This window comes from Anguilla anguilla, chromosome 2, assembly GCF_013347855.1.
Source record: "Anguilla anguilla isolate fAngAng1 chromosome 2, fAngAng1.pri, whole genome shotgun sequence".
Classification (NCBI taxonomy): Eukaryota; Metazoa; Chordata; class Actinopteri; order Anguilliformes; family Anguillidae; genus Anguilla; species Anguilla anguilla.
In genome coordinates this window covers 63,069,733-63,084,326 of record NC_049202.1, presented here as the reverse complement: position 1 = coordinate 63,084,326, position 14,594 = coordinate 63,069,733, and the positions used below count along the sequence as shown (strand labels likewise).

Genomic DNA, 14,594 nt, shown 5'->3' with positions numbered 1-14,594 from the left:
TCAATAACATGCCCAGCAATGTTAAAGGCTGCTCTGTCGTTGAAATACATTGGCCAGACCACTGATCGCTCAGGACCCATCAAAGTCGTCATTGAAATATGATTGGGACTTCCAAAAGCGCCAACCATGTGGATACCAATGATTTGGTCAAACTAGCCATCGAGGTGTCTTTACCTCTCCCTGTAGGCTGGCGGGTGTGTCAATCATTCCTGCGTTAGAAAAAATGCAGTGGTATCGCCACCAGCAGGTCGTTTATTGGTCGCCTGGGGGAAGAAAATTGTGATCACTGTATTCTTGACTTTGTACCCACCCCCTCCGCGCCAATCGCAGTTTCCTTGTCCCTCCCCGAATCTTGCCTTACTCGGCTTCCCGCTTCTGCGCACCTCGAACCGGCCTAAACCACCTGCCTCGACCCCCTTTTCTCCTGGTAACACAAACAGCATGTCGGACTACAACTCAGTGCCACCCGGGGCTGGAGCAGCACTTGGAGCCGGTGGCGGAATCAAGAAGGATGCCTTCGCAGATGCGGTGCAGCGAGCTCGGCAGGTGAGAGACGCCAGTGGCCCCTCTATGTGTGAGTGAGTGGGAGGGAGGGATGGAGGCACCTTGGCTAGCTAGCTAACGCTAGGCTGGCTAACGCTAACTTTGGAGTAAATTTCCCTGTCGAGGCCATGACACGAATCAATGGAGCCGGCGTGGTTTGCTTCCCCTCTCAGGATTATGTGTGGGGCTCCGAGCTTACTCCATGTCGTCTCTGTTCCACGGGCTTATCATTCGGCGTGTAGATACCATGCTGCCCGACAGGACGGCCATCAACTTTTTTATTTCTACGCATTGTGTGTTAACTTGGTGCATTTATTTCCTCAGACCTCAACACATCGCATCTTTGATACTCATTTGTTATGTGAGGCCTGTAGGCGAAGGCAAACGGCTAACGAAGTTCCAACTTACCCAGCTTCACCACATAATACGTTACCTTGGTCGGCGAAGTTACATACTTGAGTTGCTCTTCATGCTCATTTGTATATAATTAGCTAAATAAGTAGATTTACTCTGGTGTCTTATTAGCCAGCTAGCTAGTTCGTAGTCTTAACTAGCAAGCATGATGGCTAGCGCTTCCTAATACTACATGCCCAGCCATGTAAACTCAAGCTAACGTTAGCGTACAAGTTGGCTGGCTACTTGGAACGGTAATTTAACCGTTAGTTTAATTTAGTGATTTTATTAGCTAAAGTGTTATTTGTAATCGACTATTCGCCAGGTTGAATTATTTTTCTACAAATACGTGTATTTTATGTTATTGAAAAAACCAAACGACCAAGCCAGTGAAGCTAGAATAATGTAGTGTGGTTGCTTATCAACAGGCCCAGGCAACGAATCAATGGTATGTTGTTAGCTAGCCTAGGTAACTAACTTGGCTAGAAATAATAAATTGAATAAATAAGAAATAGCCAGCTAATATTATACATATGTTTCAAGATAGAATGACTATTTGACTGTGGATTTAACGTTACACAGATAATTTGTGTATTCTAGTAGTAGCTAGCTGGCATTACGGGCTGCTGGTAGTTTCGCTCTTGTTAGCTACCTGGTTGGGATTTTGCTTGGTAGCTAACTATCTACTGTTGTTAGCTAGTTGAATATTTGGTAGTCCTGGGTTGCCTATCGTTAGTTGATTGACTGCGTTAGCCTAGCACACTTATAAGAAGCAATCTGATAGTTGACTAGCTTGCTGCCCGATTTTTTAAATTTTAAATTAGGCTATCTGGTCTTTCGTTCTGGTCAATGGTAGACTATAGATTCTTCCTTAAGTTAGACTGTTGGCCATGCCCAGCAAAGTTTCAAAGTCTAAAACTCGACCTCTTGTGATTCATAGTTTGATCTGTAGCTATGCTTTTAGCAAAGTTGGCTGGTTGATGGCCTTTTTAGCTAGCTACTTCGTCTAGCCTTCGCTGTTCTATCAACTTTTAGTGAATGAGACGTTGCATGTTTTGTAATCTTGTAGTTAAGTCTGAGCTAATGCCGGAGCTTGGTGGTCACCAGGGGAATGCGGTATCTAACCTCAACTAGCTGAGCTAGCAAACGTTTAGTAGCTAATGTAACCGTTTGGGTGTAGATCTGCGAAAGCACGTTGTATTGTGCCTGGCTGAAGTAGTTGACGCCCCCGTCGGGACCTTAACTCCACATGACCATTAGAGGTCTCTCTGTGAGTCCCGTGTTGTCTGTATCCTGGACTTGAATGTTTTGTCTTTGGTTATTCTGTCCATGTACATCGTTCCGTACTTCTGTCCGGTTTAATCACACTGCTGGGTAAATTGTGTATTTGCACCACAGGCATTAGGAAACAAGAAATTGTATTTGGTTTAGCTTCGTCCAGGTAGCGGACAAGCAGAGATTTTACAAATGCTGATTTGATTACAGTACCTTGTGCCTTGGTGGAGAATCGAACAGCCGGTCACATGAGACAGCTGTTCTACGAGTCTCTCCAGTTGTTAATTTTAATTGACTCATTTCCTCATGTCCCCCTGGGTGCCATTACAAATCAACTTGGAATAACTTCACATCGTGCACATAAGCTTTTTTAGTTCATACTGCCGACAGTGCCCCTTCACTGATACCAGTGATTGTGCAGTCATTAGTGCACTGCAGGGTCATTCTTGTTCCTATCCAACTGTTCCTGTGTGCTGGCCAGAAGTGACATACAGTAAGCAGTTGTCGAGAGCTGAATCTTTCCCCCAATGCTTTGCAAACGGAGGCTTTTTAGCCTCTAGCTGGTTCACATAGCTTAAAAGGCAATACGTTTGGCTAATATTTTATGAGTATCACAGGAGCACCTTGTGTTGTGTTTTTAGTACGCGTCTATCAGTCTGTGAGGTGGTTGAGGTGTGCTTGTTGTAACTGGTCCTTGTTCCGGTCCTCAGATCGCAGCGAAAATCGGCGGAGATGTGGGAGGAGCCCCTCTGAACAACACCGGCGTCCCCGAGAGCTTCCCCTTCACCGCACAGAAACGCCAGCTGGAGGACGCAGGTGTGACAGCGCCGCCTGACCTCACACCTACACGTGTACACCTACACACGCGTGCGCCTACATATGTGCACCTACCCACGTGTGGAGAGAAAGCAGGACAATAGCACTGGTTCTCTCTGCCCACAATCCACTTGTACAGTTTCATTCTCCAACATTATTGGATTTTGTTTTATGGGCTAAAGGAAATCTACACGGCAAGTACCTCCTGTCCATTAAGCAAATGAACTGATGCCTGGTCTAACTGAACAGTGCTGTCATTAAGGTCATCTTCGTGTTTGCTGCTGTGTCATGTCCTTTCATTGTCTAATGGGCGCCGAAAGATTTATGACACTAATGAGAAAAATGTTACGAAGCCAAATGCTTGGAAAGCATGTTTCAATGTGACACTCTGCTCTTGATTCTGAAATTGAGGCTCGCGACAATGTCGATATGGCTCTCAGGCCTCTGTTTCTTAAGAACATCAAGCATCATTTGCACAGCTCTGTGTGCATGCATATTCATTGCATGAATGGTGGCTTGTAGTGCTGCCTGTACGTTTTCTGTTAGCTAGTCACCTGATGTGTTGCTAGAGTGATAACCAACTAAAGATCACACCTGCTGTCCAGAAACTGTTTAAGTTTAAGCTGCACCCAGTGAAGGGACCAGCTAGCCTACTGTTGTAAATTAGTTACGGGCATTTCGTTGGATCCCCGTGCCACGTATGCTGAGCAGAGGCAACTTTTAAATCTGGATTCGTTCTTTGGCATTGTGCTCGTAGATTCTTTGTTATGGGCGTCTATAGTCCATCAGTTATTAGAGATCCTTGATGAAGCCAGATGGAGCAGTATCGTAAAAGAGTGACTGCAAAGCAGCATCTCGCTGCCATTAGGGGCAAGAGCTCTGATTCTTGTGTAGTTCATTCCCTACATGTTGGTCCCCAGATTTTTTTTATTTTATGTGAAATAGTTTCCTCATTGAATGGCTTTTTTGCACCCTACGTGGGGCTGAACTTGTCCTGTCTTATAGTTGGTATTGCTGAATTTTAAAATTGTTTGTTTTTTGTCCCCCTTTCTTTTAGTTTATGATGGGTGTGATCTCTCTACAGATCAACCAGAAAGCAAGAAAATGGCCCCCCAGAGTGACCGGGACTCGGGCCCACCCATGTGTATGTGGCTTTCTCTGCTCCTGCCCCTCTTACCCCTCTGTGTCCCTCTCGCCCCCACCCCTGTGTCCCCCTCGCCCCTTTCCCTCTCACCCCTCTCTGTCCCCCTCGCCCCTCTGTCTCCCTCTGTGTCCCCCTCGCCCCCGTCCCTCTCGCCCCTCTGTGTCCCGCTCGCTCTTGCCCCTCTGTGTCTCCCTCTGTGTCCCTCTCACCCCTCTGGGTCCCCCTCGCCCCTGTGTCCCCCTCGCTCTTGCCCCTCTTTGTCCCCCTTGTCCTTCTCACCCCTGTGTCCCCTCCGTGTCCCCCTCGCCCCTCTGTGTCCCCCTCGCTCTCGCCCCACTATGTCCCCCTCGCCCCACTGACCCCCTCGCTCTCGCCCCACTATGTCCCCCTCGCCCCAGTGTCCCCCTCGCTCTCGCCCCCCTGTGTCCCCCTCGCCCCACTGACCCCCTCGCTCTCGCCCCACTATGTCCCCCTCGCCCCAGTGTCCCCCTCGCTCTTGCCCCTCTGTGTCCCCCTCGCTCTCGCCCCCCTATGTCCCCCTCGCCCCACTGACCCCCTCGCTCTCGCCCCACTATGTCCCCCTCGCCCCAGTGTCCCCCTCGCTCTTGCCCCTCTGTGTCCCCCTCGCTCTCGCCCCCCTATGTCCCCCTCGCCCCACTGACCCCCTCGCTCTCGCCCCACTATGTCCCCCTCGCCCCAGTGTCCCCCTCGCTCTCGCCCCCCTATGTCCCCCTCGCCCCACTGACCCCCTCCCTCTCGCCCCACTATGTCCCCCTTGCCCCAGTGTCCCCCTCGCTCTTGCCCCTCTGTGTCCCCCTTGTGCCCTTGTGTCCCCCTCACCCCTGTCTCTCCTGGTGTTTCCTGCTCGCTGGCCATTTAGGCTGTTCGTTCTGTGTGTCATCTCAGTCTCAGTAACATGATCTGTGTCCTTTCTCCCCCCCAGCCTCCATCGGAGCAACTCTTGCAGCCATGGCCCAGAGGTAAAGCAGAAAATATGGTCGGGGGGGGGGGTAGTTGCTCTTATAAGTGAGTTACTCACTACCTTGACTGGTGTAGGTTTCCCTGGAATGTGTGTGGTGCCAGTGCAGACCTCAAAAACAGTGTGTAAACGGAGCAAAGCAGAAGTGCGTTTTCTCATACGCCGTTTAGACGTTTGTTTTAATTTGGATATGGAGTTGTAGCAGCTTTCAGAACAGCTCTGTCAGCCTGTGATTCCCATGCTGGCAGAGCTGGGTGTGTGTGTGAGTGTGAGTGTGAAGGGAAATTGTGTGGTTTCCATCAGAGGATCCTGGGCGGTCTATCTTCTGTGAGTTGGACTAGTGTGTGTGTGTGTGTGTGTGTGTGTGAACTCTGTCCTGTCCCGTTTTAATCCGTAGACCGTCCAGCCTCACGGAGGACTACAGAGTGCCGGACAGCATGGTGGGCCTGAGTGAGTACCCGCTCTCTCTCTCCTGCGCTATCGCTCTCTCGCTCTCTCACTCTCTCTCGCTCTCTCACCTGACATCCTGCGGTCATTGCAAAGACAAACTGCAGCATAAGATCTGTGGGAAAATTAGCGAAGTTGACTTTCAGTTCCACTAGTTCAGGGCAGGTTGGGTCCTTTATGCTGAATACAAGCACGTTTGAGTGCCTTTTTTGCAATTGGTTTAATGGAGACATAGCTGGTCTCCATCACAAGCACTGTTGCTTACTGCTGTATCTTTAATTACTGACGTAAGGGAGAATGCGATGGAGGGCAGTGCTGCGATGTGAAGGTTATTTTAGTAGCCTCTGCTGCGGAGAGACTAACGGACAAGGCCTGAAAAGAGCCATCGCCTTCGAGCCACAGCATTAATGGATACATCTACATTTTATTACCGTTGTGTATAATGTCTGTTCTGTGTACCATCCTCACATGCTCTGATTGGACGCTTTCCCCACCTCTCTTCAGTCATTGGCCGAGGAGGAGAACAGATCAATAAGATCCAGCAGGACTCTGGCTGCAAGGTCCAGATCGCTCCAGGTGAGCGAGGCCTTCCAGGTGCTCTGTTGTGTGACTGGGTCTGCCGGGGCGAGTGTGTGTGTGTGTGTGTGTGTGTGTGTGTGTGCCGGCGATGGCGGGACTCTGAACGTTACCCGTTTGTTCACAGACAGCGGCGGGCTTCCCGATAGGAGCGTGTCTCTCACCGGATCGCCGGACGCCATACAGTGAGTGTCTTATTTAGGGGTGGGGGAGGGGGATGGGGGCGGTGTCGGGTGCGGTGCCTTCGCCGAGACTGACCGCCGTGCCGTTTCTTTCCCCTCCGCAGGAAGGCCAAAATGCTGCTGGACGACATCGTGTCCCGGGGCAGGGGCACGCCCCCGTCCTCTTTCCACGAGTCGACCAACGGCCAGAGCGGCTCCATGCAGGAGATGATGATCCCAGCCGGGAAGGCGGGGCTGATCATCGGCAAGGGAGGAGAGACCATCAAACAGCTGCAGGTGCACCGTCTCTGCTTCTCCCACATCACACCTCAAACAGCTGCAGGTGCACAGCCTCTGCTTCTCCCACATCACACCTCAAACAGCTGCAGGTGCACTGCCTCTGCTTCTCCCACATCACACCTCAAACAGCTGCAGGTGCACAGCCTCTGCTTCTCCCACATCACACCTCAAACAGCTGCAGGTGCACCGTCTCTGCTTCTCCCACATCACACCTCAAACAGCTGCAGGTGCACAGCCTCTGCTTCTCCCACATCACACCTCAAACAGCTGCAGGTGCACCGCCTCTGCTTCTCCCACATCACACCTCAAACAGCTGCAGGTGCACCGCCTCTGCTTCTCCCACATCACACCTGTGGGCTCAACTTAAGCTGCTCTTTTGCCTGGTCAAGGCAGGAAACCAACTTTGGCCACAGTGGCTGGTGCATCCCAAAATTCACCTGCCAAATTCTACCAGACATCTAGATATCTCTGCTCTGTATGGAGGCACCTAGAGTTCAGTTTCTTGGTGAATTTCAGTGCACATTGGTAACCAGATAATGGAGTGGAGTATCTGGCTAGCGTGAGAACGCTCATTAGCGTGGTCCCTTTTTCACGCTTTGTGTCTGTGTCCTGTAGGAGCGCGCGGGAGTGAAGATGATCCTCATCCAGGACTGCTCTCAGGCGGCCAACGTGGACAAACCGCTGCGCATCATCGGAGAGCCCTACAAAGTCCAGGTAGGAGTCCTGAGTGTCTGCAGCGTTCTGCGGTCCGCTGAACACACAGGCAAAATGAAGCGTCGCTCTCCTGCTGGAGCCCTTTCCGCCTGTTTGCTTCCACTCATTTATCCTGCCAGACGGCAGAAGGCGGTTGCTTGCTGCTGATTGGTGGGTTGTTGCTGTTGCCTGCTGTTCTGACGAGACTTTAACCCAGACTGCTGTGAGTTCAGTATTTAGCGGGCCGGTCGGCCTCAAACTCTGGGGCACCCTGTGTGGGTCGGGCTGTCGGTCAGGGGTCCTGAGCGTGTGGCAAACCCTCCCCTTTTCCCCGACAGCAAGCACGGGAGCTGGTGCAGCAGATTCTCAACGAGAGGGATCACCCCGGGTTCGGAGACCGGAACGAATATGGGTCCCGCATGGGAGGTGGCGGCGGCGGAGGAGGAGGAGGAGGAGGCGGCATGGACGTGAGTGTCCTCTTACCTGTGTGTGTGTGTGTGTGCGCGTGTCTGTCTGTGTGTGCGTGCGCGTGTCTGTCTGTGTGTGTCTGCTTCTTTGTGTCTGTGCGTGCGCGCGTCTGTCTGTGTGTGTCTGTGTGTGCGTGTCTGTCTGTGTGTGCGTGTGTCTGTGCGTGCATGCATGTGTCTGTCTGTGTGTGTCTACCTCTGTGCGCGTGTCTGTCTGTGTGTGACAGTGTCCTGTCATTGCCTATGGGTGAGGACTTGTGTGAGCTGTGTAAATATAGTTCATCACTGGAACAGAACGGTTACATGCGTGGCAGAGACACGGGTCACCTCTTGACCTTTGCATTTGAATGCATTTATTTATGGGTCCTTAGCAACGGTCTAAAAGTGCGCTCTGTCTTTGCTGAACCACGTTCTGATGGGCGTGTCTCCAGTCCAAAGAGTGGTGCCTGTCAATTTTATGGCCAATGGAAAAATCGAGCAAACTCTTGACTTGCAAGTCACAGGTAGGAGGAGGGTGTGGCCAGCTGAAAGTCTTTTTTTAAATTCATTTATTTGGGGAGGGGGGGTTCAGTATCCCGTGCTTTGGCAGAATTCTGCCTTTTCACCAGAATACACCAACAATGTAAAACCGCCTGAGAAGCTGGCCCTGTGTTCATTTGTCTCACACAAGTCTCTTCTGTAAAGTGTCAGTTTGACAGGTTCATATTCAGTGAGTGCTGAACTGCTTGTTGGGGTGGGTGGGGGGGGGGGTTTTTGCTTTTAATTGTTGGTCATAACTGAGGACGAGTGTCGCTGGGATCGCTGCCGCGGTTAGCGAAGCGTTAGTGTTCCCGCCCTGGGAAGCTGTGCAGCTAACACCTGTGCTCTTAGCTGTGCGGTTAGCTGTGAAGCTCATGCCTGTGCTGTTAGCTGTGTAGCTAACGCCTGCGCTGCGTTTGTGCACAGATGCCGGTCCCGCGCCACTCCGTCGGGGTCGTGATCGGCCGCAACGGAGAGATGATCAAGAAGATTCAGAACGACGCCGGGGTCAGGATACAGTTCAAACCCGGTGAGCAGACGCGTGGAAAATCAATACTTTCTCAGGTGAAACCGGGTCACTCGGTACAGCTTAAACGAGGATCATCCTGCGTACGCATGTTTCTCTCATGTGCCAGAGCAGCACGTGATCTCAGCGCAGTGTGATTTATGTGCTGTCTGGTTTATATATAGGCTATATGCTGATTATGTGATTGACCTTAAATGTCTTTTGAGATCATAAGCCGAAGAGATCACGGCTAGTCTTCACTTGTAAAGACCGTCTCCCAGCATGGGGTGCTGTGGCTTTGAAACATGTCACAACACGGCTTTGATCTGCTGTCACAGCAATTTCATGTCAGCCTTTATGTCTCCGTATGCTCAAGTCTTTTACTGTTTCTCTAATGAACATTATCTGAAAAGTAATTGTGGAAAAGAATGTGGGTGTGCCACACTAGTTGACCCAGTCGATTGCCTGGGCAGCCCAGCCCTGTTCCTGGAGGTTTACAGTCCTGAAGGTTCTCACTCCAACCCTAACAGAGCACACCTCTTTCGACAGCTAGAGATCTCACTGAGCTGCTAATTAGTAGAGTCAGGTGTGCCAAATTAGGGTTGAAATGAAAACCTGCTGGAAGAAAGGCAGATCTCCATGAGCAGGGGTGTACAGCCCTCCTGTATATCATGAACACTTCGGTTGGGGTTCTGAAGATGCTCCATCCCAGAGGGGTGTCGGTTCAGTTGGCCCTGTCGGTGACCCCGAGCTGCTGCTGCGGCTGTGGTTCTGACTCTAGACTCTGATGTCACAGATGACGGCGTGGGCCCCGACAAGGTGGCGCACATCATGGGCCCCCCGGACCGCTGCGAGCACGCGGCCAGCATCATCAACGACCTGCTGCAGAGCATCCGGGCGCGAGAGGAGGGCCAGGGGGTGGGTACAGCCCGCGCTGCCCGGCGCCCGTCCGCCGCTGCCCTTCACTCGCCGCGAAAAGTCACCGTCGCCGCAAGCGTTGATAATCCACGTCACGCTTCAGAGCGGCGTTCGGTTTTAAATGGCCGTCTTGGGTAGAGATCGCTGTGCTATCTGGGAGGGTTCTTAAACACCTGCGCGGTGTTTAGTTTTCTGCTACTTAAATATTAATGTGGTGTATGTACACAATTTATAAATGAATGAAACACACTCAAACGTGTTTGAAGGCATGCTATGCACGACTTTTTTGCCTTGCTGAAGGAATTCCAAGTTCACAGTAACTCTCGTTCTTGAACGAGCCTCGAGCTTGTCTTTTTTGCTTTGTTGTATCTGGGGTTTTTTGCTAGCTAGCTAGCAACAAACAGTCTGTTGAAATCTGATCCCAAACTATAGGGTCTGTAGCCACACCCACCCCCCTCCACACAGAAAAGAGTGCTATGCCCAGAAATGTCCTGATCACATTTAGAATCACAAATACAGGTAAAGGTGCACAGATTTGGCAAAAGTGGGTAAAGACAGAGATTGCCAGTGCATCCTAGATATGCCTTTGCATGGTTGTCTTAATCTATTTTAAAGGTAAAAATCCTGCATAGTATGCTTTTAATAAAAATGGCGCATGTTGCTGATGTAGTGGCAGAACTGTCTGACCTCCCCGTTTTCTCTCCAGGGTCCTCCAGGGCCTCCTGGTGCAGGAATGCCTCCGGGCGGCCGGGGTCGAGGGCGGGGCCAGGGCAACTGGGGCCCCCCCGGTGGGGAGGTGACCTTCTCCATCCCCAGCCACAAGTGCGGCCTGGTGATCGGGCGGGGCGGGGAGAACGTCAAGGCCATCAACCAGCAGACTGGCGCCTTCGTGGAGATCTCCCGCCAGCCGCCTCCCAACGGAGACCCCAACTTCAAGCTCTTCATCATCCGGGGCTCCCCGCAGCAGATCGACCACGCCAAGCAGCTCATCGAGGACAAAATCGAGGTACTTCCTCGCCCCGTTATGGGCCCTCTGCGGCCCCGGGCTCGGACTGTGCCGTGGAACGTATCCACGGTTACCGCAGTGTGTGCTGCCTGCACACGGTGACCAATCAAATCAAACTGGCCGGCTGCACCTGTCCCTGGAGTTTATGCTGTGGTGCCATGAGCAAGGGTTCTGGCCCAGTGATTTCATCAGATGTCATTTTTGCTTTGAACTGGAATTTAGATTTACTCCCACCTAATTTTGCTGTGTCCCAAAGCTCTGTTGCTTCCTGTATTATGTTTCTAACTAATGACACTGGGTATTTATACATTTCACGATTGACAATTCTTGAAGGCTGTAACTTGATTAATTGCTGAATTTTTGTCTTGATAAAGTTTTAGCACAGGATGCTATTCATATTCTGAAGTGGCCTATTTAATAATCATGTCTTCAGAAAAATTCATAAACATTTAGCGAATGATTTAATTTATTTTATTTGGACCATTCGGTTCCTGGTGGTACAAAACTATTCACTATATCAAGGCATCATTTGTGAAGTACAGTCCCAAAATGTACCTTGTTGGGCTTAATGTCTTACTGAATTCTCTTGTTTCACTAGTCTTAAACATAATCATGAAATTGTTATTTTTGCACTGTATGAATGTGCACTGACCCAGACGCCTGAGTGTGCCTGACTCTGGTTCTGGTTCTTTCAGGGTCCGCTGTGTCCTGTTGGTCCAGGTCCTGGCGGGCCGGGCCCATCCGGTCCCATGGGCCCCTATAACCCCAACCCCTATAACCACGGACCCCCTGGACCGCCACAGTAAGTGCACACACAGCTAAAACTATTGCAGTAGAAGATGGTGGAGAAATCCAAGTGTGTTCATCTCCACACCCATTATTTTTCCATTTGCCACTGCCAGATTAAGGCAAATGAATATCAGCGTGTATAGCGTCTTTGTAAATGGCCTTCATTTTGACTGGATTCTTGGGCTGTTGTGATAGACCCGTTCTAGGGCTGTTTGATTCCCGGACGATAGTCATGACTGCTGGATTTTGCCATTTCACCTGCCTAGATACTCATTTAAGCAGTTGATTGGCTTAATGTCGCTGTTGGTTGAAAGGAAACCACAAAAATGTGCGGACAATTACGGCATTCTGGTACTTCAGTTTGACTGGTTGTAATCAGTTTTGTAAATATGTTATTTGTTGTCTGTATTGATTTGGTGAGTTGGTGTGCATTAGCCAGGTGAACGGGTGCATGATGAATTACTAAATTTTATTTTTATTTTTTTGTGTTTTGTAGCGGAGGCCCACCAGGTGGTCATCAGTGCCCCCCTCAGGGCTGGGGTGGTACTTACCAGCAGTGGCAGCCTCCTGGTCCTCATGACCCCAGTAAGTTTCACTCTTCAAACATCACATCCTTTCTCAGCAGTGTTCAATCCTGATCATCTTTGCATAGCATTTCTGCTAGATTTGGTGACTTTCATCCTTTTTCTACCTGGCCTGATTCCTCACTTACATGGGCATCAGGACACAAGCCTGTGTGTTTGTGTGTTGAGTAGGTCATGTGACATATCCGCTAATACACAAGGTCAAAACTGCTGCAGGCTGCTGAGTTGGTAGCAGTGCTTTGAGCCCTTTAAGTTGGGTGGTAGTTTTAAGCAGAGCAGCGGTCTGTGCCTTCGGGGCCCTGTAGAGTTACCCAGAGTGCCTTTCACCACCCTTCCCCTGACTCAGCCTCTCTGTGAACTGCAGGCAAGGCTGCTGCAGCGGACCCGAACGCGGCCTGGGCGGCCTACTACGCTCAGTACTACCAGCAGCCAGGGGGCGCCATGCCCGCACAGGCCCCCACCACCCCTACAGGGGCCCCGGCGCCCGCTGACCAGTCCCAGGCAGGCCAGGCCCCGGGGGGGCAGCCCGACTACACCAAGGCATGGGAGGAGTACTACAAGAAAATGGGTAAGCCGGGCCTTCGCATCACACTTCACTTCCAAGTGCACGCAGTTTCCATCTGCGGCGCTTGCGTTCAAGGTTCCAGACGCGGCTCGCTTCCTCCTTAAGAGTTGACGCTTAAGCCGCGGCTGTAGCGAGAAGGACAGGAAGTCCTGCGCTGTAACTTCCTGTGCGTTGCTCACATTTGTCTGACTGGCTGCGCTCTCCCCTCTCAGCTCAAGCTGGTGGCACACCGGCGGCAGCGGCGGCGGCCCCAGCCTCCGGCGGCTCTCAGCCGGATTACAGCGCGGCCTGGGCAGAGTACTACAGGCAGCAGGCTGCCTACTACGGGCAGCCAGGACAGACTGCGGGACAGCCAGCCGCTCCACAGCAAGGCCAGCAGGTACGGCGCACATGCTCACCTGGGGTGCTGGATTTGATTTGATTTGGTGACCCCCCCCCCCCCCCCCCCCCCTTTTTTTATATTTATGTGTGCGGGCGCATGTGTTAAGTGTGGGCCTCCTAGCTGCTGCTTATGTTGTCTGTAGGCTGGGCTGACTCCGGCTGTGACGGGGGTGTGATGGGGTGGGGGGGGACGGGTGTAATGGGAGCATGGGGGAGAATACTTGGCTGAATGTCATTTTAATTAATTTTTCTTTTTTTGTTGCAGACGCAGTGAAACTTGGACTGGACTTGGAATAAGACCGTCTCATTCTTCAAACCCAGCCAGCTATCTGGACTTTTTAACCACGAAAAGATATTTTAGTTTTATTTTATTTTTTAAGTTCATGGTTTTGAGTCCTAAGATTTTGTGGTGGGGAGAAGTACCTTTCTTCCCCCACCACCCCCGTGTTCTACTAATTTTTAAGGAAAGTGTGAAAAACGAACAAAAAAAATCCTCAGATTTGCAAAGCGACCAGTGGGCCTACGCAGGCCGATTAATTTTCTTTCCTCTTCTGCATATCGCCGCGTCATCCCAGTCCCTCGTGTGAATTTGGAACCTGTGAAGTCTGCAGTGCAAATAAACCTGCCCAGTATCACCAGCTGATATGCGTCTGTCCGACTGAATGGACTCACACTTTTCCCTCTGTAATTTAAGTGTGAAACTGTCTACTAAAAAGTACTTACTTCAGGTTCTTCTTCAGCATCTCCATTGGACATCTTTTTTTAAGAGGGGGAAAGAATTGTTTGCTTAGAATCTTAGACTGATTTTTATTTTGAAGGTTGTTTTTTTGTATTTTATTTTTTACCCTCCCCCTTCCTAGTTATGAGTTGGAACATTCCCAGTACTGAAGTAGCAGGTTTTCCATCCATTTTTGAAAACGTTTGTTTGATTTCCGCCCTTCCTCTCACTGTTGCCCTGTAGTTGGTATGGGTTTTCCTGTGTGTGAATGTGAAAGCATGCACACACGTCTGTACAGTGTAAGAGTTGAGTGTCTGTCAGCATCTTTGTGTGTGTGTGTGTGACGATGCATGTACGTCTGCCTGTCTGGTGTGCAGGTGTGTGTACAGTGGTACATGGAATGTTTGTGGTTGACAGTGAAGCCAGCACAGCTCACATGGGACTTCCTTGTGCTCTGACTCTTGCTTTGATTACAGTTATGTCCAGGAGAGAAGACTTCCGTTTTGTCCTTTTTTTGCCCCTCTCTCCCTGTTCCAAGAAGTCATGATGTTATATATTGTATGCTCGGTTTTTACTTTTTACGGCTTGTTTTTAAAAACTTCACAATAAAAGATATCAGGACCCTGGCTCTCTTTCTGTACCACGCTTCAGCTCTACAACATTCTCCATTGCAAGCAAGGTGTTGCCATTCATCTGCACAGGAAGGTCCTTTTAGAAATGGCCATTTTCTTTTTTTCTTTTAAAGTAAAGTGCATACTGTATATTGTGTGTCTGGGTAGTCTCATTGTAAAAACACTGACTACAAATATAAATGA

At 50.5% G+C, this 14,594-nt stretch overlaps 1 protein-coding gene across 2 annotated transcripts; it reads left to right on the top strand.

Moving 5' to 3' along the window:
- The first annotated feature begins 304 nt into the window (after window positions 1-304).
- khsrp (KH-type splicing regulatory protein) lies at window positions 305-14,405 on the top strand. Of its 2 annotated transcripts, none has more exons than XM_035406136.1 (18): window positions 305-546; window positions 2,922-3,027; window positions 4,112-4,171; window positions 5,115-5,151; window positions 5,548-5,600; window positions 6,102-6,173; window positions 6,301-6,358; window positions 6,460-6,631; window positions 7,250-7,348; window positions 7,666-7,794; window positions 8,740-8,842; window positions 9,615-9,736; window positions 10,443-10,742; window positions 11,438-11,544; window positions 12,028-12,116; window positions 12,480-12,683; window positions 12,893-13,059; window positions 13,327-14,405. In XM_035406136.1, the coding sequence occupies exons 1-18, from the start codon at window positions 442-444 to the stop codon at window positions 13,333-13,335; spliced, it is 1,992 nt and encodes a 663-aa protein (XP_035262027.1). In that variant the 5' UTR covers window positions 305-441; the 3' UTR covers window positions 13,336-14,405. The 2 variants fall into 2 exon arrangements, with proteins under 2 accessions (XP_035262027.1, XP_035262026.1); XM_035406135.1 differs by having other exon boundaries at window positions 306-546; window positions 4,085-4,171.
- Window positions 14,406-14,594: the final 189 nt, after the last annotated feature.